At 38.1% G+C, this 26,707-nt stretch overlaps 1 protein-coding gene across 14 annotated transcripts in view; it reads left to right on the forward strand.

Moving 5' to 3' along the window:
* Window positions 1–26,707, forward strand: part of LOC134203586 (high mobility group protein DSP1-like) — a 154,062-nt gene that overhangs the window by 79,122 nt on the left and 48,233 nt on the right. For all 14 annotated transcript variants that reach the window (XM_062678452.1, XM_062678454.1, XM_062678453.1 and 11 more), the window contains exon 3: window positions 1,398–1,601. In XM_062678452.1, coding sequence (XP_062534436.1) covers window positions 1,398–1,601 — 204 coding nt within the window. The remainder of the gene's footprint in view (window positions 1–1,397; window positions 1,602–26,707) is intronic.

Consider the following 26,707-nt stretch of genomic DNA (forward strand, 5'->3'; position numbering starts at 1 on the left):
TGCTACTTTTACTTCCTCGTGTAAGGTTGGATAACGAACCATAACAATAAAACACATCAACCTTTTCCTCCTACGCCATCTTCCTCCCATCCATTGATCCGTGGCATCCATATACCTAGGAGGTAGGTGTTCAAGAGAAACATCATTGGACAAACGTTGCCATATTCTTTCGCCCCTTGGATGGATGAAGGCATAGAAGATGTAGCTTCTTCGCCCGCTCCGATGGGATTCCCGTACAGTTCCTCCCCCCCTTGTTTCGAATTCTCCGGTTTTGCGTGCAAGACACTGACGATTGGTGGCCCGTAGCTCGGCTGGCTAATGCAGAAATCGAATAGCGCTACACACTTGTTGCTTCGTCGTCATTGGGTTAGATTTACTTTGGTGGGGAGAAGAAAAAAAATCGATTCGAAAACAAGCGGCAGAAACACCGGCGCCGTGCGCCGCAGTCTGTGCTGCAACGAAACCAGGGACCTTGGGTTTTTTTCCCCCAATTGAGCTCAAGGTTGTCTGCAGCAGGGTACTAATTTCAGACAGCAGCAATATGACTCAGTGTTGAATCGTTTTTTTTTTGTTGTGGCATAGTTTTCAATCAATTAGTTTTACGATGATCATATTCAAAAACAACATAGAAAAGAAGCAATTTTTGAGAGATAATCGAAAAGATTTTATTAACAGACTTCTGTATTTGATAAAGATAGGACTCAGAACCAGAATAACTTTTATAGATGATGAGTAAGTATGAAAATATCTTTTCATGGTATAAAAACATGAATAAAAAAAATCTTACCAAATTATTAGTCTTCTTAGACTGGTTGAAAGATGTTTAAGGAATTCGCCACGAATAGTTTTTATTAGTTCAAATTGCAGGCACATTTGTTTGCTGAGTTACTTAGCCAAACACCGATTTCACCGGCCGATTTAAATTCACGTAAACTTACAAAAACGTCACAAAAAACCACGATTACGGTGCGCTGATTGCCACGTTTTTTTACTCGAACCGTGCGTAGATTGTTGCGATTTCAAACTCGAACTAAGGAAAATCATGAATCATTGAACGACGATGTTCAACGAATGAGGTGAAAATCGAGAGCTCTATGTTAAAGTATAGTTTTGGAAAAATTAAAATTATAAATAAATAATCAACTTAAGGCTTAATCAATTGGCTTATTATTGAAAAAACTTTATTTCGTTTCAACCAGTGCCTTGTAATAAAATAAATATTATACAAACTATTATAAAAACTGATTGCGGTAGGTATGCGATTTTGTAAATGAACTTTTGGATTTGTATCTAAGTTGCGGTTTGAATTACTAACAGATCTAATTCCTACAACACAAAAAAAAGCATTTCACATTCTAACGATCGCTTTCTTCCCAATCTTCTCTCCCTTCCGACAGAATCAAACACACGTGCAGGTGCAGAACAATGCGGTTCAGAGCAAAATTACCAACAACAGGCCCGTCAAGGACAATAAACCGAGGGGGCGCATGACAGCGTATGCCTTTTTCGTACAAACCTGCCGCGAAGAGCACAAGAAGAAGCACCCGGAGGAGCAAGTTATATTCGCCGAGTTCTCGCGGAAGTGCGCAGAACGGTGGAAGGTAGGTATCGGGAAAATCCATCATCAACATCTTTCCGCCGAGGAAGATTCATAAACCATCTCCATTTATTGACTCACCTGCGAGATGATGTAAACAAATCGGGAAGGTAGAAAAATGATAAAACGGAAATCTTGAACGTGGTTGGGCTTGCCGCCGCCGCAGTCTAGGAAAGGGTTTCAACTGGTTTGACCCAGAAAATTTCTAGATAACAATCAAGCAGTTCCAAAAAAAATGAAATTGTTGTTATTGTTTTAGTGTCGGCGGGACGGGTTGATTGAGAGGCTACACAAAAGCGAAAAAAAAAATGTTTTCACGTAACAGCCAGCGACCATAGCCAACGATCTTGAGGTTGGCTGTTGTATCCAAGGCCTCGGTTACGCGGCTTCGCCGCGCCACTTCAATCGGATAATGAATAAAAACGGATAATCGGCCGAGGCAGCAACACGCAGTTTCAGAAACACGCCTTCCTCGATTCGTTACACTTGGACGGCAAAAGGCACCGCGAAGGCAACGCACTAGGGTGGCAGCGCCAGTTGTGACGCTCCGAGAGACGATTGCCATTGCTTTGCGTTTTAGAATTATTGAATTCTTGTCACTTGTTTTCGATCTAATTTTCATGAAAAGGTCGTATTTTCACGAATTTATTGATCACGGATTTGCAAAGATCCTAAACGACGCATTGACGCACCCTACATCACGATTTAAAAGAAAATACTTCTGAGAGACGGACGGGTTCGTTTCGGGATGCATGCAAAGAAAACACTGTTGTGGATGATGTTGATGGTTGAAGTTCTTTTTTTTCATTTTATTTTTTGCCTCGTCATTTGTGCTCTTCGCCATGGAGCCACGCGGTTGCCAGGTTGGTTACGACGGGATGGCGGGCAATGTAACGGTATTTTGGAGGCTTTCTGCCTTTGTCTTGTTACTGAGTCGGCTGTCGATGCTGCAATCGTTAGTTAGTTGCTGATGATGCACTCTTTCGGCTTGGAAAATATCATGTTCCCGCAAAAATGCAGGATTACACAAACAGGGGTTTCCGATTAATCATCAATCAATTACACAGGTTGATGGAAAACAATGTCTGGGTATCTGAATAGACGTGGATGCAATCCGTGTTTAGGGCCATGCATTTCGACAGACGACTGTTGCTTGTTGATTGATTGATTGCTTTCCGAGATTATTTGGTTTTAAAATTAAACTTTCTTGTTCAGCGTTGTGGATTCGTTGTTGTACCTTACATTTTTAGTGTGCAAATTATTTACATTTTCATCTCCACCGACAAGGTCACCATACCAGTTCTTGGGTATGATAAGTCGCAGCTTCTATTTTTATCTAAATGAGCTCGAAACATCCGCGTCAAATAAATAGTTTAAAAACCAGCGACTTATTTGGTCAGCTTCTTATTCTTCCGAGAACCTTCTTTGCTTTTTTGAAACTTACAACGCCGTATTTCGAATCCAGATATTTACAATTTTCGATCCTACCAGGGTCAGATCACCAATTTGAGACAGATCCAGACCCACCAATATCCAACTTCGGGGTAATTGAGGGAGGGAGCTGATTCGAAGTTCTCCGTTAATTAAATACTATATCACTTTCCAAAGCAAGTAGCATGTTGGCCTTCTACTTTGCCGCAGTTCGGACTTCAGGTCATTTCTGGTGTTACGAAGGTCGACCTTTGGACTTCCGAGGGTTAATATTTGAACGAACTTTTTGTGTTACGAAGTTCAACATCTGATCTGTCGTAGTTTGTTTTTCGGAGATATTTTTCGTTTGGGAGATAAACTTTGTATGTTTCGGAAATCAATCTCAGGTTCGACTTTATCAAGATTCTGATGTTATCAACTACTTTCCTTTAGAAGATCAAAAAGATACAAAACCGATCTTCTTGAGAACAATTTCTGGTATCAAAAACATCAAATCCAAAAATCAATTTCAATTCATTCGTGAATCAGCTTCCAAGTTTAAAATATTTGGTGTTTAGAACACCGTTTTATGGTCTTTTTATAAGTGGCAGATCTTACCATACTGCCAACTTATTGATTTCTGAATGTCAGGTTTATTGCTTTTTGAAAAGCAGCCTTTGTTCTTTTGACAATCAGTTTTCGGTTTTTTGAAGGACAGAATCCAGATTCATTCAGCATATTAAAAAAAAAGATGTATGCTATGAAAATTATTTTCTAATCTTTCAGAAAGCAGCTTCGGGTCTTTAAAAAACCCATTATGCTTCGAGTTACTTTCGGCTTAAACATAATTTTGGACTAACTTTTAATGTTGAAAAAACGTTTTTGGTCTTTTTCTTCTTTCATGCTAAAGCGTAGATCATTTTTTTCGGGTATCTAATCAGCATTGCAAAAAATTGTCATCCGTTGAAACATTTTTTTTTGTCTTTCAAAGAGCAAATGGTCGTACGAAGCCCTTCTTCCAAATTCGGATCTTACTATGCTCTTGCGGTGTTCGAATATTCTCAAGATTCAGCGTTAATTTTATCCCTTTTTTTCAAGATCACCTTCTGCTTTTTAATGAAGATAAAATTCCAATTCTACGTCCATCTGATATTAAGAGGATCAACATTAAACGTTCCGTATCTGCCGTCTGTTTTTGAGAGGTAGCAAATAATATTGAAACAGCTGTCAAACGCACAATTGTTGACCAGTTTTTTGTTTATTTTCAAATGCGATCGATTCCCAATCAATCCATAGTTTGGTTCGAAAGCTATTCCAGATTCCGTAGGGGTCTCTTACCCTCGGAAATTGGTCTCGAATTGAGTTCCAAAATTGAGCCTAAACAGGTCGTGTGGCGGGTCAAACTTCATTATTTGGCTAAATATAGATAAAAAAGAGGACTCCTAATCTAAAGCCACTTCGGATCATTTCAGTCATAATGGTCAAGATTCGAAAAAAATTGATAAATATTAGTTCCCAACTAAGCCGTATGACAAGCTCAAAGATGACTACGGTTCGAATCAATCCGGTAACAATGATCATTTGCGATAACAAGCGGTGTGACGCCACAATCCTCATGATTTTCCAAACATGAAAAATTAAAATGGAGTGGTTTGAAGGCCAATCAATTCGGTCATATTGCTTAGGATCCGGTCATTTAGTCAGTGACCGTTTGGGTCAGTTGGATCTAGCTAAGTCTTGTGACGGCTCAAACTTTACAAGATGTTTTCCATGGTTCGAAACCCACTTTGGATCATACCGGTTATACTGGGCATGACACTATGGGGGATCCCCATACAAGCGAGCGGTCAAAAATAAAATTGGACTTTTAAAGTGATTTTCCACTTAGTTTTAGCTGTGTATGGTCGAAATAGCATGAATATACAATTTCCAACCCCCCCCCCCTTTGGGGATCGTCTATGAATTACGTAATTATTTTTTTCATAGGTTCGATTAACGTGACAAAGCAAACCTATTTGGGAAGTTGAAATTTCGTGCGTTTTCTTAAGGAGAAGGAAGGGGGCTGTACAAAAACTAAGTTCAGCAATTTATGGACATTATGGCGGCGATCATGTTAAATGACATTAATTTCATGACATTCCGTGATATTTTTGTTCTCACTCTCATGCCTCACAATTTGTATTTAGAACAATTTGTTTGACAAAGTACTAGGATCTGAAGGATCATAAAGCATTAAATGTTAATCAAATAATCAGAATTGAAAATAACTTTTGAAAAAGGGTATTAGCAAATTAGAAATCGCAATCCCATGACATTTTACGTGTACAAGTTATTCAAAAAATGAGATTAATATATTCTCAAAAATGTGGACATTCATTGTGGAATGTAAGAATGCTCCATTCTTCCGAAAAGCAAAATTCTTTTAATTTAAATAACAACACTATTTGAATTACTTTTGATTTGTTTTCATGATTTCTACAAGTTATATACAGCATCATTCTTTTTCTGTGTCAAGGTTTAAGTCTTCAATGATATTTTCTTCAATTCCATCAACGATGGAAGATGAGATAAATTCATCTAAAGTATTAGAAGATAAAGAACTTTTGAAAATCTTCAAATATTACAAAATTACGCATGGCATAAGAATAACTAAGTGAAAAATTTTTTTCCAACGTCTCCTCGTTATCCAAATCGAGCTTAAAATGGATCTGATTCATGTAAGGCACGAAGGAAAATGTCAACATTTGCCTCTCTTGATCATTTTCTTGCATTATGAGTTCTAAATTTCTTCAACTGTTTATATTGACTTTCCGCTGGTTGTTCAGCCAGTGAACCTCAAAGTGTAGATGAGTGAATAAATATTTCCCTACCATTAGCCAGACATTCATGAACACTAGCAGGAATTTCATACGCTCCGTTCTAACTAAGATATTGTTCGTCTTTACTTTTGCAATAAACATGTCAGGAATTATTGATTCCAGGAGATTTATAAATATTTACATATTATGAAATCTCATATTTAGTTCTCCATCAGTAGCTAATGAATAGCTCAGAAAATTAGGTTTAGAGAATGACTCAAACCACTCAAGCCCCAAACGCATTTCAGCGGAATGGCGACGGAAACGGTAAAATTTGACAGGAAATATATGAGCGAACTGTTAAATCCTTCCGTTACCGTTGTGCTGCATTGCATTGGGGGTTTTATTCATTTACTCCTTTGAAAAGTTAATTAAATGAGCTCAAATGGTTATAAATAAAGTCGAAGTTATTACCAATAAATGTATTTTGACCATACCCTTTGAGCGCATAGTTCAGTCTGACCCATTTTCAATAGGAAACGATGGGACTAGATTTCCCGTCGAATGAAACTTGTTGCGAGAAAATCGGACACAAATAAGTGTCTAAATGGCGATTGCGTTCTTTTGCGCACATACATACAGACGCGCATGCACACACATACAGACATCACCTCAATTCTTCGCGCTGAGTTAGTTGATATATACCACTAGGGGTCTCCGGGCCTTCTATCAAACATTCGTTTTTTGGAATGAGCATTAACCTTGGAGTACGAGAGAGGCAAAACACGGTAAAAAAACAAATGAAAAAAATCAGAGTGACTTAACTCTGTTAATTGCAAATACTGGCAAGAAATTCTTTCGGGACATTTTAGTCGAAGCTTTGTCCTTGATGTGTATCATAAAAGAACCAGGGATTCCTGAGGAAAAAAGTTCTTCACTATCAAAGTTGAAAATAGCGTCGTTTTTGAAAAAAATATTGCTTCCGCATTTTTTCAATTTTTTTCACAGTGTAACCATTAGTTTTTGCACACCATTTAAAAGCTTATACAATAACCTTTGTAATGATGTATTAACATTGAAGAAAAAACATTTAAAAAATATTTCAATAAATAGTTGAAAATAAAATATTTTTTCAGAAAATTTGCTAACTTTTTTACCCATTTCTGACTTTGCCACCTTATATCTTTGGAACTAGTGCACCTAGAGACTTCAAATTCAGAATTTCTCTTAATTAGAGTATTGACAATGAAGAGAAAATATTTTAAAATAATTCGGAAGACATGACATTTTCGATTAATGACCGCCCGAAATCCTATAGTGCATGAGTCTATGCATGAGTTCTTTCTAAAAGAAGATGTTCGCATATAGCAATTTTGGTGTCGCGCAAATCTTCTGTTGTTTAGAAAATCAGCAGAAAACTAGAACTTCAGTTTCAGTTTTCTTTTAGTCCGATTCATACCAACGTCTCAAAGACCATCTGAAAGACCAAAAATTGTGGTTTGAAAATATTTTTTTTTACTTTTTCAAACCATTTTTTCTTCGTAGAACTGTACTCTTGTCGTACGAAGATCGTCTTCTAGTTTTTCTAAAATCATTCTTCGTTCTTCGTTCTTCGATCTGAACGATATCAGACCGATATTACTGACCATTTTTGTTTGAAAACCAGTTCTTGTCTTTTCAAGACATGATTCCAGGTTTTAATGCCATGCAGATAAACTTCTCGCCCTTTCAAAAACTGTCTTAACCAAATTTGAATGATTTGACTTCAATTCAGTGAAAAACACTTTTCTCAAAGTTCGTCTCAGTTTCAGATCTCTCCAAGACAAATTTCCAGATTCGCATTGCAGTTCTAGTCTTTTAAAATCCATTTTTTACAAAAAAAGATTAGCTTCTGTTGTTATGAAGATCAAAATAATTCAAACGGCAACTTTTTAGAATGGCGTTTTCGTTCTCCTGAAAAAAGAAATCTGGTTATTTGGAGAAAAATTTACGTTCTTAAGCATCTAAAAATTGTTGATGATTCTGGCATCTACGTGGCTTGATGAAATGTTGTATCAGTGCGACATATTCTGCTACGCTTGACGACATGGAAACTATGACTTATTTACGACTCACTAGAGATAGTTGAGCAACTATAAGGGTAATCGGCGCACCCGTTAGCTGCTCCTCGTGGACTGCTCGCCACTTGGGCCAGAAGACATCCTTCCTTATCAGTGGATTCTTTTATCAAGTCTTGATAATTAGGGTCAAGGATTTTAATCTGCACATCCTTTATAGGCCTGCCTGGTTCGCTCTTCCCCTTCTTGTTCGTAGAATCCGCAAACCACCAATCTTTCATCAAAACGATTTCTTCCATCATTGGCCCGAGCATTCATAATGTGTTTCGATTTTTCGTTCCATAGAGGCTGATAACTATTGGATACTTACTCGACCAAAAACAGCTTACGACACTGCGCGTTTAGCTTTCTGCAGTGTTGGCTCGGTGACATTTGTCGATAAACTTCTCGCTTCCTTGTATCCGGCAGTTGGTTTCTCTTTTTATCTGTGCATTCGATCCAAACGTTTTGATACGCCAATCACTAAGCAACCTGGTCTTAATCACCTCGTATTAATTGATTAAAAATTAAATAATTAATTAATGAAAAGCGTTAGCCTTAGAGTCAGGGCCACGGCATACAAAAAACAAGGCAGGCTCATCACGTATGTAAACATTCAGTTTGAATGTAAACATGTGACGTCATCGCTATCTTCGCAGAAGCTGGACCGAGACGATGCTATACGGTCGCAGCATGCTTACTTTTGTACTCCAACATGTGGCGATAAAATATGCGTCACATTCGAAGTGTCATTTTTCTAACGAGCCTACCTTGTTTTCTGTATACCGTGAGTCAGGGCTACGCAAAAATCGCTTTCTTCAAATTTTAAACCGATCAATCAGATTTGGCGAATGAGATCTTCAAGCTTTACAAAGTGGGTGTGCAACGATGTCCCTACCTTCAATTTAAGACATGCGATCTGCTACCGTTTGCTTACCAGTTGATTTCTTGGCGGTATCTTCAAGATCCTTTAACATTGTTTGTGTTTGCAGTCTTGTCCCGGATACGTTCCAAGCTAAGCTCACCATCAAGAATCTTGTCTTGCGGTTCATTTCCATGAACAACATCCTTGCTGCAACATCCTGGCACCTTTGTGGCTTCGAGGTACTTTTGTTCCGGAGAACTGAGAGATTCCGCGAACAGTTATTTTTTTTGGCTGATCATCCATAACCTATTTAAGACCGTAGAAATTTGCATTCAAGAAAAGACCGAATAGATGCAACTTGGGACAGCTTTTATTTGAACGTGTTTTTCGTCCTTCTAAACAAAAAAATAATCGATTACATCAAACTTCGGATATTTCCAATTCCCTGCCCAGTTCGGATCAGTTTCTGGCCTTTTCAAGGAATATTGCTTGAAAATGTTGCTAGCATGGCGTTGTTGTTATTCAGGAAATGCATTTTTGCTCATTTGGGGTTCAATTTATATTCTTCTTAAAACCATTTGATAGTCGATTCCAAATTGTTTCGTCCGATAGCTGCTAATTTCCCGTCATTTTTTTTGCAGTCGATCTATCAATAACGATCAAATAGATCGGGAATTGTGTTCTAATCAAACGAATATCTCATTTTGTTTTTCCAAAAATCACCCTTTGACGGAACATCAAATCTGGCGAAAACAATGTTCTGAAGACAAGTCCCAGTCTTCTGGAAGGTCGGCTCACTTTCTGGTCTGGGCCGCTGGGTGTTGCGGATAGAGTCGCTGTTTTTGTCCTCAAGCGATTAATGGGGTATTTTGAAATTAATCCCATGAGCAAAATTATGTTGCAGTTGTCGAACATTTCCCGCTCTTCGGATTTCTCTTTATGCTGCATGATGGCAATCGATTCTATTCGCACCACCCAGGTCTTACCAAGGTAAATGTAAAGATCGTGTCGAGGTCTGGTATCGAAGACTAATTTCTGTTTGAATCACCTTCTGTTGTGTGGCCTAGTTATGCGCTAATAGAACCGCTACAGTAAACCGTTAGAAAAGCCATAACGAATAACGCGCATGGCCTGCTGTGATGCGCGTTATTCGTTATGGGTTTTCTAACGGTTTACTGTAGCGGTTCTAGTATTGCATAACTAGCCCACATGTTAGTTCTTCGATTTAGTTCTTCAAAGAATAAGTTTCTAGTTATTTGGAGTACAATTTATATGCTTTTAAAGACCATCTGTTAGCATTTTTAAATTGTGTTCGCTCACCTCAAATTCCTTGTCGAATTGTTGTCATGGATCAATCAAATAAATCTGGGCTTGTATTATGATTGTACGTAAATTACCTTTTGATTTTATTTCTCAAAGGCAGTTTTTACTCCAGTGAAGATAAAAGTTCAACTTTTGGTCTTCCCAAGGTAAATTTCCAGATTAGCATAGCTAACGAAGTTTCGGTGTCACGTAACTGATTACAGTGATTCGTACAGTACATTTTTGTTGCTATTGTCATGTCACATTGTTTGTACTGGACAGAATGTTGCACAATATTCTTCTGTGACAATTATAGTGTTGTAGACACATGCCATTCATGGCAATGAATGTATTACCCGCGAGTCGTTCGTATCATGTGACAATATTCGTGCCGCCTGTGAATGTATCGCTATCTATTATGATGGTAGTGCAAAATGAATGTTCGGAGCAGTCATAAAAGCTATGATGGTTATAGAATAAAGTAAATACCTAAATAAACAATTTGTTTCGTTTGGCTGCTTTGGGGCCGCACACTTATTACGTAAAGGCTTATGGCGGGTGGGCTATGAACAAAAAATAATTTATAATGAAACAATTTTTCATAGGGGAGGGGGTTCAAACCCCGGAGAATTCACTTTCGTACTGAGTGTATCGTCATTTTATATCCCGAGTAAGATTCAGAAGAGATCAGAACAATAAATCGTCAAACGATGAGACACTTCTTATATATGTAAAAGCTGTTGCTGCTCTAAAAAAAAGAACGTTTTTACAGGTTTAAAAAATCATTCAATATTTCAACTATTTCATCCAGATTTATTTTTAACCTGTTTTTGATTATCTAATCTAAATAAAATGATATTTCTAGATATATTTCAAAAAAGCAGCAAAAACCAATATAATAATAAAAAAAAATTAGGCTCGTACCTATAATTGTGTGATTTTCTTGGTTGATCCACATTTTTTATTTCAAAATTTTGATTTTTATATTTGAAAACCCAGGTTGGGGAAACTGGGGTAATATGCACCCTCGGGGCAAAACGACCCATTTGCATTTTTGAATACATTTTCAGCAGTTCTTCCAGAGTATTTACTACAGCGCATGTAGTTCGGATCTCGAACTAGCGATCCAGTAGTAAACATTAATGAAAATATTCCTGGAACATCGCCGAATATGCCAAAAAGTCGTTTTGTTCAGGGGGTGCATAATACCCCAGTTACCCTTAATTCCACTAGCGGTTGGAATGCATTTGTACAAACAATCGATGCATTCCAACTATAATTTCCTACCTTAAGGCGTTTACCGACGCTTGCTTTATACATAGATAAATGATTGAAACGTTTGATGATCAAAGTTAATCAAATTGAAGAGTCAAAAAAACTCCCCAAAAAAATTTTTAAAAACAAGTTTAAAATTATCAAATAATCAAGAACAATTGCCTAATACGTTATACATGTAGCAGTACTCGTTTTGAAAATATGAGAAAAGTCACTTACGGAGGAAATATGTAAAAACAAATAAAAAAAATTATCAATGTTGCCCCGGATCAGGGCACAATAGATCGTGATAACGGAATGATTGACAGAAGCATAATTGGTAACCTGATTGCAGTTCAGGATAGCGATCCGTTTATTGATAATATGGTAGTCACATATGCTGAAGTCTTAGTCAACGCTGGATGTTAGCTTAGAATTTTTAATGTGAGAACGAACGTCGTCAGCACAAACAGCATATTTCATGAAAAAATATCTTTTTTTTTTCAAATAGTCCTAATTGATTTTGAAAAATATACACACCGAAAAAAGCTAATAAATCAATATCGATAAAACGTGAACGTGAATTTTAAAATAAACGTAAGAAATGGCTCAACGAAATCGATTTCTAGTGGTTTTTACTCGCGTGAAATAAAAAAAACATTTTGTATAAATTAGCGTGAACCGTTCATCTTTCTTAAATCTTACACTTGCTGTGTATATGCAAATCAAGTTTTCATAATATTGTAATTATTGTTCATTTCGGGTGGCCGGAAAATAGGAAATTAAACTTATAAATCCCTTAATCCGCGTAAAAAAAAGCACAAACAGCGAGCTCAGCGTAATTATACTGTATTTAGGGTGGTTCAAAAAATCGATTTTGCTCCACAGTGCTCATCTGATTCTTTACCATGTTCTGATTGACCTCTGAAAATTTGAGTTCATTTGGATTAAAACTGATTTAGCACAAGACGTTTCAAGTTTGCATGCAAATTAGTATGGGGAAATTTATTTTTTCATTATACTGTTAATGACGTTTCCCCATTAAGCGCAGGATAAAAGAAAACCTACATAGCTAAAAGGTATACTCAACAGCTTTCACCCAACGAAAACCACAAGTTGATTAATCGTCCCAATAATTAGTAATCGATTTTAAGACAGGTTGCGAATCTTTAGTCATGATCGTTAAACTTCTTTGAGGGCATCACTGAAATGTGCAGTGCAACATAGTAGCCTGAATTTGTGTGTGCTATCTTTCGCGCCACGAGCAGCAATGTTGCCTGTTGATGAGTTAAGCAATTAGCTCCAGAAAACCACGGTATAGATTAAATTCGATTACTAATTATTGGAACGATTAATTGAGATGCGGTTTTCACTGAGTGAAAGCTATTGAGTATTCCTCTTAGTTATGTAGGTTTTCTTTTAACATGGGCTTCATGGGGAAGCGTCATTAACAGTATAATGAAAAAATAAATTTCCCCACACTAATTTGCATACAAACTTGAAACGGCTTGTGCTAAATCAGTTTTAATCCAAATGAACTCAAATTTTCAGAGGACACTCAGAACATGGTAAAGAATCAGATGAGCACTGTGGAGCAAAATCGATTTTTTGAACCACCCTACTGTATATACTGTATACTGTATTATTTTCAAATATTTAACTCCATTGGTAATGCATTCATCACCTTCAAAATTATATTCCATTCGTTTCATTTGTGACACATATTATGTCGCATAGAAAAATGTCACGGTAGCTCATGACTTTTTTTTCTGTCATGCTACAATAATTTGTGTTACATGATCGTCACACATGCAGCACGTGACCATCAACAGATTTACAGTTCAAGACAGTACATTTTAATCCACTGACTGATTATCTTCTGGTCTTCCCAAAGAAGAGTTTCTTCTGAGAACAGACAATGACGACCGAAAGTCTTGCCAATGGTAGGACCTAACCTAACCCTCATCTAGCGTTTCCGAGGGCAGAAATCTCAAGTAATAAGTAATTAGAAAATCTGATAATCATTTATATGCATGCTGAACGCAGCAAATATAAAATAAGCATTTGAACCAATTTAAAAAAAAATCCTTAGGAAACGTTGTTTTGAAATCGGATTCTATCAGGTTTCACCTTGAAAACGCCATTAATACGCCTCCTTTTTTTATAATTTTTAGATAGTCAAAACCAGCATAACGGATCTATGGGAGAGGGGGGGGGGAGGATTTTTTTTGCGATTGGTCATAACAAGTCATGTGACGGTTCAAACTTCATAATTTTGCAAAAAAAAGCTGTGTTGGAGCGTTTACGGTTCCAAAACCACTACGAATCGACTCGGTCATGTTTGCTAATATTCGGAGCTTTCTTTTTTTTTAAAAAAAAAGCTTTATTAGAGTGATTTTTAAGGTGTTAACAAAGTTCATCACTTAAAATATTCGGAGTGCCTATGGGCTGGTTATTTCATAGATGTAAAACATGGGGTCTTAATGGTTTGAAAGCCACTCTGGATTGATTCTTTCATATTAGCCAGGATTCAGAGGTCCCATTGAATGAAAATATTTTTTTAACCTAATTTCCCAACTTAACCTCTTGTTATTTTGCACAATAAATGTACAAAATGGGATGGTTACGGTTCCAAGACCACTCGTGAACAATTTGGTCATATTGACTTGTTTGCGTCCTAGTTTGGTCTTAAAAAGTCGTGTGACGGCTCAAACTTCATGATGTTGGTACATAAGGTATATGCCTCGGTCACAGGGAATCAATTTTTCTGAAATGCGCTTGCGAAACAAGCGACAAAAGAGAACCAACGACAAAGCTTTGTTTTTGTCGGAGATAATAATGACAAAGATCCGAAAAAAATTGTCAGCAACAAAAAAGAAGACAATCTTGTTGCTAACTTTTCATCCCGTTATTTTGCATTATTTCTAGAGCAAATTTCGGTTTTATGCTAGCGTTTATGCTTTTAAGGAAATATTTGAGAATCCAACAATGATTACAATATTAGCATTGCATTCTCGGAAATATCAGAGCATGCAAGGCAAATGATTCTTGTCATATTGTGTTCGGGTTCTGATAAAGGTTTGTCGCTAGGTGCGTTTGTCAGTAACAAACTTTGTCAGTTGACGACAAAGGGTATATTGTTAGGCGTTGCTCGAATATTGATTCCCTGCTCGGTCATATCCGAGGCATCTAAGCTGAGGTGGACATTTCCTGCTTTTGTGCAGATCAAATCTCGCGTGATTTTTGAAAACGTCGTAAGTCCAAATGAGAGACTCTCTTTCATTACGCTCTCTTTTGCTAATATCAAGGCTAGTTTAAAATTTGTTGCAGTGTTTCCACCTCAGCACACTAGACAAAGCTATTCTCTTCAGATCGGTACTGGAAAATCCAATGTCAATGTTAGTATGGCTTTGTAATAATCGAAAGAGAAAGTAAACAAAGAGAGCCTTTCTTTTGGACTTACGACGTTTTCAAAAATCACGCGAGAAATGTTGATCTTACGTGGTTAAATTTATGGAATTAGGAAAAAAGAATTCTGATATTTTTGCTTTGTTTATGGTCATTCTTTCTAAGAGAAAATTCCAACGTCAAACCCTATGACGTATTGAAATTTAGTTTTTTTAATTTTTTTAATCCACTTTATGCTCTTTGAAAGACCATTTAAATTATAAAAATGTGGGTTTGAAACCGATCGGTCATCAGTTCTAGAGGTGTGTGCTGATCATCAGCAGCGAGGATCGGCGCTGTAATTTATGTTTTCCCGAGAAATTCTAGTGGATTTTTTTTGTTTTTCATACGAAAATGTTCTGAATTTCGAGATATTTTTTTCCTTTGTAGAGCTGGACTTGCGTTCAGGTCACACGAAGATTACCTTCTGCTTTTGTGAAAATCGAATACTGATCTCACAAGTCTCAAATTTCAGGATTACGAAGATCAATACTCAATCTTTTGAATACTTTTGAATAGTTTCTGTCTTTTTTTAAATGTTGGTCATTTTCTGGCCATTTTCTCCAAATAAAAATTTCTTCAACCGAGCCAAATACTACTAGACCAACAGATTAGTTACTTTTTAGTTAACTTTGTGTTTAAAAAAATAATAAAGTCAAATCAATTTAAGTGAAATCAGATTTGCATTCAGCTTTCACGAAGATCACTTTTTGGTTTTTATAAACTCACCTTATACAGGAAAGAAGATTGGTAACCGACCACTGCACATGACCTATTTTTAAGTGACTGTTTGTGCTAGGAAAATGTGGGGCAAGATGGCCACCCCAAGCAGCGGTACGACATGTTCGTGTCTGCTCTATTATGTTAGCATGGATAAACATTAATAACTAATAATCAAGTATCGATCGAGCTTTTCAATTCAAATTAAGTTTATTCATCAAACTTTCGTACAAGACTTTGAGTATTTTTGGAAGCTTTCGATCCTCTTGAGGTAGGTTTACGCGCATCCCAAAAAGAAGCTTCCGAGCCGCGTAAAAGGTGGCTTCTGATCGTCTTCAAATGACGCTTCCGAGCCTCTTGAAAAGAAACTCCCGAGCCCCTTTAAAGAAGAATTACTAGCCTCGAAAATATGCTACCAAGCCATTTGAAAGCAGAGTTCCGGACCTCTGAAAGGAGGCTTCCGAGCCCCTCGAAAGGCTGCTTCCGAGCCTCTTGAAAAGGAGTCTTTCGGGCCCCTTGAGAAAGGGTTTCCGAGTCTCTTGCAAGGCTGCTTCCGAGTCACTTAAGAGCAGTGAATTCCACTTAAGAGCAGAAAAATTCCAAACTTCTCGAAAGGATGCTTCCGAGCCTCTTGAAAGGAGTCTTCCGAGCCTCCCGAAAGGCTGCTTCCTAGCCTCTTGAAAGGAGTCTTTTGGGCTCCTTGAAAAGGAGTCTCTCGGGCCCCTTGTAAAGAGGCTTCCGAGTCACTTAAGAGCAGTGTTGGTAGAATCATGCTCAAATATCAATAATCGAAGCCTCATGCGCGAAGGAACTCGCTTGCGATTCTGCAACGAGAGCATCGCGCTTCAATTTTTCAAGCAGAATCGCATCGTTTCGCTCTTTCGCCTAAAAAAGCGTCAAAACCCAACCGAAGCGAATGTTTACGTGTGAATTCATTATTCATTGTTTTAAGCAAAGAAAATTAATTCAATGCATTTAACGAAGAATGACACGTAGAAACCATGCAATGATCGAGTCACGAACGATTCGCTGGGCCAAGAGTCGGGTGGGGTTTGACTCGCGCTTGATTTGAATCGTGGAAGAGTTTTGAGAATTTGAGTTTTTTTCAACACTGCTTGAAAGGAGGCCCGATCAGGAATGCATAACAAAATTATAACTCAATTCTATCAATTGTTGTTATTTAAAACAACGTGTGTTATAATAAGATAATTCGATAAAAATGTGTCTTCGGCCAGTTTTATTTCATATCAAAATTATAACAACATTAGTTATGAATATTTTCACTATATAATTGCCTACATTTTTTGTAGACATTGGAAACAAAAATCGAAGGTAATCACCTTCAGTATAACTTGAACCCGCTCGATATTAATACATAGCTGGAACAAAGTTAATTGCCTACATTATGGATGGAGATCCGGAGTGGTAGCGTACCAGATTTCTATCCGTGATGTAGGCAATTACCTTGAAAGTAGATTTTTGTACAGAAAAATCATATCAACGTTTGTTACAATGTTGATATGAAGGTATCAACCTCTGTTTTAATTGTGTTACGGATAGAGGTATTTTTGATATAATTTTTGTTATTTTAACAACTAACCAGCAGAATTTATAACACATTTTGTTACAATATTTCTCTGAAATAAATAACTCCCCTTGTTATAATTTTGTTATGCATTCTTGATCGGATTTTTACGCGATTATTCCGTAAAAAAAGTATTTTGGCCATAACATAGTATACGAAAAAAGCAAAAAGGAATTTTAAGGCTAAAATTTCCTGAAATAAGTTGGCCACCTTGCCCCTACTATTAGTGACTGTCTTGTTCCATACCAAACTATTTCAATGTTTTGATTCATTTTTCGTATCACGAACTAAAAACATTCAATTGTTATCCATGCAAGTGATAGATATTTACCTATATGCATTGCCAAAAAGTGAAAAGACTGATTTGGAAACGTTCATTTTAATTCAAAACCTTTAAATAATTTACCCAAATAGCAGGTTTCAAGCAAACAAACGTCCAGCGTATGTTTGCATATATTGTTCACAGGGAATAATTTTTTTCATGGATGCGCATGCAAAACAAGCGACAAAAGATAATCAACGACAAGATCCGAGAATTTTCGTCAGCAAGAAAAAAAGAAAACAATTGGGTAGCACATTGCAATTTTGTGTCAGTTCGAAAACCATCCAGCTCAAAAACGTGTGACTGAGCCGTAAAAGTTCTAGCAGAATATCATATTCATAGACGAGAGACAATTTAAGTATTTCGGGACCGACGGACTGGTTATAGAGAATTACGCAAACCAGCTGCAGGATTTGATCCAACAAAATTTCCACCGACTACGAATCAAAGTGGTGGTCATGTTATGATTTGGGGTGCTTTAGGTGCAAATGGCATCAAAAACCTAAGGTTCATCAATAGTTCTATGGATCGTTTAATTTATTTGAACATTTTGAAGGATAACTTGAAATCAAGTGCCGTTAAATTAAAACATTATTCCAATCTCGTCAAAGAGTGACGCTGCTGTACAATGCCGAATCAACGCTCCCGTGGAGTTCTTGAATAGAAAATTCGAGAACACTCGATAAAGAACTTAAACTAATTAAAGAACAGGGTGGCCACCGAACCGGGAAAACCGGGAAAAGCGGGAAAAAGACGGGAAATTGAAGTCACCGGGAAAAAAAGCGGGAAAAACCGGGAATTCAGAACATGAACCGGGAAAAAATAAATTTTGGACAACTTACATTCAAAATTCTTCAAAGTGTTCAATGAAGTTCATATAAAGGGAAAGATTTACTCTTTAATTTTCATTATTCAATTCTAACTGAGTTTTTTGATTTTAGTACATTATGTGTGAGGTATAAAAAATAAGTAGTTTTTTTCAGATTCATTTGCTTCTAGATCATTTTGATTCCAATTTTGAGTAATCGGCTTTTTGACTGACTTGCAATATTTTGTACTTATGTGTACATTTGTTGTAGATATCTGTTAAACAAAAACTTGGGTAAAAATATGAGTAATTTACCCCCGGCTATATATAATAAATATTATAAGATATAAAAGCATAGAATCGAATATTGAAATATTCATTTTTTCAAATGAATGTTTTTATCTTTACGTTATTCTTCTAATGTCCAAGTTTGCCTTTGTATGTACATCTGTTTTGCATGTAAGTTCCAACTGTACAGAATTCGAATAAAAATGAATATGGTAAATAATATATATTTTAATACATGTTCAAGAGTTGTTTGGAATTATATTTAAAAATTCTACAAATCATTGAAAATGGTAATTTTTTAATATTTCATGAATATGTCTATAATATTCTAAAGAGTAAAATATCTTTAGTTTAGTATTTTTTTCGCAAATAGCATTAGCATTAGCATTGAGCAATTCGCACAAATTCGAAGGGGGTACAAGCCAAGACTACTGTATTAGAGTAGCATCACTTTCATCCGTTACCACTGATATTGATTTGGGACTAATCACCATCTCTTAGATGGAAGCAATCCAATAGACGAGATCTATCCTAGCCACGTCCTTGTGAATGCTGAGGAGGGGGAAGGATGGCTAGTTGGACACCTACTTAAGAAAGATGCAGAGAACTCTACGACCTCTTATAGGTACCACGGGAGGTTTTGGAATTGTTAGTGTGGAAGGATTTAACAGTAGGAATCGTTTTGGTAGAACGTAAGGCACAGAAATAACTATGATAGAAATACAAAGTAGGAAAGGGACGAGTCTGGAATTGAACCTACGACCACCTGCTTATAAGGCGAAGCGGGAACGTTTAAAGTTTTTAATAAAAAATCCAAGATTTACTTTCTAGACATTACTTCTAGAAATTAAAAAAGGAAAAATAGAATGAATTACGAATCGAATGTTTTGATTGTCTAAAATGTGCTTAAATCTTTTTTAGAAAACGGAATAATTATTTTGGTCGGAAACGAAAATTGTCTTCGAGTTAAATCTTTGTTCATATTATTTAATTAATAATTTAAGTATAAAGGTAAAAAAAACTCTTACCCTGATTTTTTTCAAGTTTAATTAAAACCGGGAAAATTTGACAAAAATTACCGGGAAAAGCGGGAAAAAACCGGGAATTTGAAAATCGACATTCAGTGGCCACCCTGAAAGAAGGTTCTCGTGGAAAAATGACAGAATATCTACGCGTAAACAACCCAAAACTTGGAAAAATCAATGGAAAGGCGTTTTTAGAGCGTAATTGTTGCAAAAATAATGGGCATACGAAGGGTTGATATAAAGTTTTGGCTACTTTGAACAATGTTTTGAGCATTTTACGGACAATTTATTGGCGTTTTTTTTTTCAGTGTTTTTTTCTGTTCAAGAAGTTTATTACTTATTTTTTGTACCTTTTATCTATTGATGAGCTTAATAAGAAGATTGGACTGTTTATATATAAATATTGGATTCATCGCTGAAAAGACGAAAACATACATTGTACTTTTTCCAAAAACGAATGTGTCGTTTGTACTATTTCAATAAGTTTTATGAATGATTTCATATCTGAGTCATCAGTGTACGAACATTTTTTCGACACACTGTAACACGCAGCATTTTATTATGTTTTTTTGCTGTGGTAGCTTCTGATTTCATGATCTTCTATGTTTTTATTTCTGATCTTTCTTGTACCAGCTTCGGATGAAGGCAGGTTTCGATATTCAAATCATTCTGGGTTTCAAATGTTCCGAGGATCAGCTTATCTTTTTATGGTCGATAGTGTGTCACACAAAATAGTTTTAATTTCCCAAAGAATTGCTTTTGGTGATATGAAAATCAGTTTCCACACAATCAGCCCTATAAAGTGCATTTAAATTCGTCTCAGAACACTTTTAAAGAACTGCCTTTGAGAACTCCTGACCTAATCTATAATACATCGACACTGTCATTGTTATTATTGTAACTGAAGAAAGTCCTCGTATAGTTTGTCTTGCCTGACGAGGCGTTCTGTTCGGGTGATGGTGGTCTGGTATGGTGGTGGGATGCTTTCACGATGATGCGTTTTGTGCTTGACTTGCTTCATATCGTTAAGCGGCGGCAGCAGTCAGCAAAAGTGGCACATCGTCTTTTTTTTTTTGTTTGCTTCGATTCGAACCTGTTTACTGGTCGGTCGATTGACTGCCGCCGTCAGTTTAATAGGTCAAATGTGATGAGATAAAGCCCACACCCCAGTCCGAGTCGCTCTTTGTCGAGGAAATTCGACAACATTTTATTGACCTATTTTTGGAAATTTGGCGCGCATTGGTCGTCCTTCCGATTGCCGATAGGTCGACGTTCCTTTATCATAAATAACAAATTTGGTTACAAAACCGGTTCGAGCGGAACTCGCCGCTAATGAATTGCTAATAAATCAGACAAAAAGGCGAATCCCGTCAGGATGGAAATTGACGGCAGGATGATGAAGGCACAAGATAAAGGCAAAATTGAACCCATTAATTTCTGAGATTACGATCTATAGAAGCGGTCCCCAGCGCATGATGCTGCTGCTATCTTGAACTCGATCCGATCAGGCAACTCGAGACTAGGTATTCTTCTGTTCTGCAGAATCGACTGAAAATTTCAACAGATTTTATGATTTAGGATGAAGTAATTTTCGGAACTACATTCATCCATATATTTAGTAGATATCGTGGCGAATATAGCCTTAGTGGTTTCATTAAACAACCACAGTGCATCAAAGCCCTCATCCTTATAGTTCCCCCTGTTGGTGTTTTCGACGTGTTCTCCATCCAGCACGGAGAAAACATGTGATTTACATGTAAATTTAAATCTTCAGCTCCCCGCACAAACCGGCGCATTACGTGGCACTGCGTGTCGCGCCATGTGTTCTTTGTCTTCTGTGCTGGCTGCTGGCAGCAAGCGTGCCATCATCGCCGTATCGTTCCCGCCGTATATAACCGAACGAAAACGGACGCCACTTTGCTTGGCTGCTGCTGGTGCAGAATGCGGATAAGAACGAGCTTTCTCTCATTGGATTTAGCGCAACGTGTTCGACGGATTGCGGTTGAGGCGGTGGAGATGGCGGATCATAGTCAGTGCTGTGACCTCTGCAGACAGCTTGTGGAAAAATCGATCCGTATCCAATCCCCTCAAGTAGCGAATGCGGTTTTCGGAATCCGTGATTTGATTTAAGTCAGTCATAACACAGAATGGAAATTTCACCGCTTCGATTATTCATTCGAAAAATAATTCTTTAGCATAACATTATTTAGCAAGGACAGTTTAATGACAATTGTTGAAAGGTCTAAACTGCAGAGGGAACCTTATCCAGAAACCTCCGGCAATGCCATCTTCACCGGTCAAGTACTTCTGGAGACCCACCGCAAAGTATTACCGTGTACGTGCACACTGCACATGGTGTCCTGTTCGTAATGAAATGGACACCCACAGGCGTACTGGTGCAGCCTGGCCTGCTGCTGATGACCGTCGGACGGCTATGCAGCAGATACAAATCGCTATTCCTACTCCTCCGCTACCAGCACCTTCGGTGCGGTCCTGACGGCGTCCAATTCCGTTAGTTAGAGCTGTAATGTCGTGTCATAATAAATTATATCCACCCTCTCTCTGGCAGTTGGAAATTTATTGCTGTTCGGTTCAGTCACCGCGATGCGGGCTCCTGCTCCCCGGAAGGTACATAACAGGGGCTATGTAACCAACCAAGCAGGCGTGTGAATTTTCACCAACCGCCGCAAACGCTTTGTGGAACATTTCAGAAACACAAACGACCCAAGGTCGATTCCGTTGAAATGTTTCACCATCGATCGATAGAAAATAGCATTCGATTAATAGTTGATCGTCAGCTCTTCAGTTGTTGTGGAAATACAACACCGTCCAGCCAACCCATTCGTCGATGATTGATCTGCTCTGGTATGGGAATCTTCCGCACCTCCGCGGTCCGACCAACCGTCGAATCGCGCGTGAAAACCAGCCACATACCAGAAGGCAAGAAGGTGCCGCCGCCGGCGGGCACGTGAAATTGGAAACACGTGAATGATTGATAATATAATAAATTTAAATCGAATTGAATTTAAATGCTAGACCCGCGCCCGTGACCGTGTTGTTGGTATCTAGCTACGTACGCGGCCGATTGAAATGAGAAGTGAGCAACGTGTTCCGATCCATCGCATTTTTACTGCCATGCCCGCCCGATGATGATGTTTGATTACCTATCTCCCAGCCCAGCATGTTGTTGAGCGCGGATTGTGCGAAGGAAAGGATGACGGTAAATGTGCCACGCTTCGATTTCACGCATTCTGCGTAAAGCTCTGTTGCGGGTGGATGTGTTTTTGTGCTCAAATAATTCACATTGGAGCTGATGTTGTATAGGATACAGTCATCACTGAAAGATCCTCAAGGGTCAAGAGACAGCCAATTTTACCCGTTGCAGATTGATAACTTCTTATTTATCACGCAAAGTGACGTAATTTATTAATATAGCTTAGCTTTATTATTTACATGTAAATAGATGAAATCGATCTCTCACATTGTACTGGCAAATGTTTGTCTACTATGATCGCCATGATCGCATCCTGTATAGCCCAAGAAGGCATTGATAATCTCAAGCTAAGCATTTAATCGAACCGATTAATTACAATCGATACAATTAAACGAAAATGTAAGACCTGAATATCTTGAATTAGACTAGCAACAACAGCTGCCGCAATCAGATGAAAACAAATTATTAAACCAGTTGAATAAGCCGCCGACCGTATAAGAATGAATGACTGGGTCTTTTTACTTTGTTTTAAACTTTGTATTTATGTCTACGTGCACATGGGCTAATTTCTTTTTGAAATGCACAGCCGGAAATCAGAAACTCGATGAAAAAAAATTATCCCGTTGTTGCCATAAGAAATGTTGTTTTTTTGTTTTTATGCTAGGTTTTTAACCACCTCCCCATGTAAGGTTTGACTTTCTCGTACACAAAGTGTATTGGAAGGCTATATGATCGCTCCAAAAACAAACTTTTTATAGAAGGCCCGTAGACCCATAGTGTTATAAATACCAATCAACTCAGTTCTACGAATTGAGGCCATGTCTGTATGTGTGTATGTCTGTGCGCAAAACTCGTGCAAAAAACTCACTCATATTTTGGGCACCACTTTTCCTAAGTTGCATTCGACTCTTTCCTATTTAAAATTGGCCTGATCGGACTATGGGCTCCGAAGTTATGGTCACAATACATGGAAACCGCATAAACAATTCTGACTCATTTTCTGGACACTTATCCTTAATCGATTTGCTCGCAAAAAGTTGCATTCGACGCGGAATCCTGTCTCATTGCACGTGAAGGGCCTAATGGTTGATAAATCTGGGTGTTTTCATACGAATTGTTTTTACCTTTCTCGTACATCAAAGTGCAACGAAAGGCTATACAGGCCGGACTCGATTATCCGGAGGCTCGATTAACCGGAGAAAATGGCTCGATTATCCGGAGTAATATTTTTACCCATCTTACAAAAATAGAAATATGTGTTATCAGTGTGTATCCGTAACGTATCCAATATGTGCAAGACACCTAGTAAGGCACAATGCCTTTCTCGCTTTAGTAAGGGACTGTTCACAAATTACGTACCGCTTTAGGGGGAGGGAGTAAGTCAGACCAAGCGTTACGTTCCGCATAAAAAAAATTATACCTTCCATATAAAAGGGTTGTGAGAGGGAGAGTGGGGTATCAAAATTACCAAATTCAGCGTTACGAATTTTGTGGAAGAACCCTGGGGAACGGACATCAAGAACATTCAGAAAAATGGCTAATTTATTACCGATTTTGAAACTCCATCTTCCCCCTCGAAACGCTTTTTGTATGGAAGGTTCAATTGGTTTGTATGAATAGTAACGCACAGTCTGACCGGCTGCCTCTCCTTCCAGCGTTTCGTAATTTGTGAACAGCCTCAATATTTATATGAAAAAATGGTTATTTCTCCAACGCTGGTCCATGTATAGATTCAAACACTGGAACTTGGAACTGGTGTAGGAATAGTAACAACAAAAAACCTTGTGTTTAGGGAACATCAATTGATTATGTAACGCTTAGAGGGGAAGGGAGGGTTCCTGAAGTATGACAATCCATACAATTTTTTTAGATACCTCATACAAAACGTGTGACATAGGGGGGAGGACCACCGGAGGACCACACGGTGGTTAGAGTTGTGCGCCGTCGCTGCCGACAGTTTATGGCAATCCTGTTGAAACTTCAGAGGATTTCTCGTGAAAAGGCTATTTTTCTTGAAAATTCCTTACATTTTTTCGTTCAAAAATAAAAAAAGTTTTTCGTAAAAACTAAGAACTTTTAATGAAAATTCTGAAGAATATCCTTCAAAATCTCTAAAACACTACCGTTGAAATTCTGTGTAAATTTCCTTTAAAATTTAAATTCTTCAAAAAGATCAATTTAAAAGAAAGAAAAACAGGATCACCATCTTTGACCAGAGCTCGCACATACTCAATACTTTACACTTAGCATTAGACAATGGACAGGACATTCACACAGCACCTAGTGAACAGGTGGAGCGTTTTATACTCCACGAAATGTTTTCTCTTTAATAGGGCGGGAATCAAATTCACACTCCATGGCTTGAAAATACGCTTAGACGACTGACACCACAAACTATACAAATTCCCGAAATTTGCCGGGTAAATTATAAAAAAAATCCTTTGGGAATCTCGAGGAATTACCTGCGTAAATTTCCAAAGATTTCTTGTTGAAATCCACAGAATTTCACGTTGAAATCAAATGTTTTGACGGGGAAGTGCCGTTTGTTGTTTGGCCGAATATGTCATTAATCCGAAACTCGACTGGCATAAAATTATTTGGCCGATAATGTCGTTTGGCCGAACAGGCCATTTGACTGAAAAGTCGTCTAATCGAAAAGGTCATTTAGCCAGAAAGGCTTAGATCAGCGGTTCTCAACCTGGGGTACATGTACCCCTGGGGGTACCTTCGCTGGTCCTAGGGGGTACCTCGGACAAAAATGCGTAATGGCGGACATATTACAATTTCTATCAAAATTCATTTATAAAGTTTTGATTTTGTGTATTTTCTATTTCAAAAATTTATATTTTACATAATATGTAATGCGATCAATAAATCCCAATTGATACAACCAGCACAATGTATGAAGGGCTGCGGAACAAAAGATCCAACGTACAAAACGTTGAATGAACAAAATGATTTTTTTTTTCAGAACTCGATTGCTTCGTTGCAAGAAAATTAGAAGCATCCTTTTACGCCTCTCGGAATCCTTCTTCCAAGCAGCTCGAAGCCTCCTTTCAAGAGGCTCGGAAGCCTCCTTTCAAGAGGCTCGGAAGCCTCCTTTCAAGAGGCTCGGAAGCCTCCTTTCAAGAGGCTCGGAAGCCTCCTTTCAAGAGGCTCGGAAGTCACCTTTCAAGAGGCTCGGAAGCCTCCTTTCAAGAGGCTCGGAAGCCTCCTTTCAAGAGGCTCAGGAAGCCTCCTTTCAAGAGGCTCAGAAGCCTCCTTTCAAGAGGCTCAGATGCCTCCTTTCAAGAGGCTCAGAAGCCTCCTTTCAAGAGGCTCGGAAGCCTCCTTTCAAGAGGCTCGGAAGCCTCCTTTCAAGAGGCTCGGAAGCCTCCTTTCAAGAGGCTCGGAAGCCTCCTTTCAAGAGGCTCGGAAGCCTCCTTTCAAGAGGCTCGGAAGCCTCCTCTCAAGAGGCTCGGAAGCATCCTTTCAAGAAGCTCAAAAGCCTTCTTTTCTAGAGGCTCAAAAGCCTCCTTTTCTAGAGACTCAAAAACCTCCTTTCAAGATGCTCGGAAGCCTTCTTTCAAGAGGCTCAAAAGCCTCCTTTCAAGAGGCTCTGAAGCCTTTTTCCAAGAGGATCGGAAGGCTCCTTTCAATAGGCTCGGAAGCCTCTATTCAAGAGGCTCGGAAGTCTACTTTCAAGTGGTTCGGAAGCCTTTTTTCAAGAGGCTCGGAAGCCTCGCTTCAAGAAGCTCAGAATTCTTTTTTCAATAGGCTTGGAGGCATACTATCAAGAGGCTCAGAAGCGTTCTTTCAATATGCAACGGAAGCTTCCTTTCAAGTGGCTCGAAAACCGCCTTCAAGAGGCTCGGAAGCCTCTCTACAAGAGGCTCAGAAGCCTCTAATAAAAAGGCGCGGAAGCCTACTCTAAAGGGACTCAAAAGCATAAAGGAGCTTCCCTTCAAAAGGGCTCGGAATTATGTGTTCAACAGGA

Source organism: Armigeres subalbatus, unplaced genomic scaffold, assembly GCF_024139115.2.
Source record: "Armigeres subalbatus isolate Guangzhou_Male unplaced genomic scaffold, GZ_Asu_2 Contig1981, whole genome shotgun sequence".
NCBI lineage: Eukaryota > Metazoa > Arthropoda > Insecta > Diptera > Culicidae > Armigeres > Armigeres subalbatus.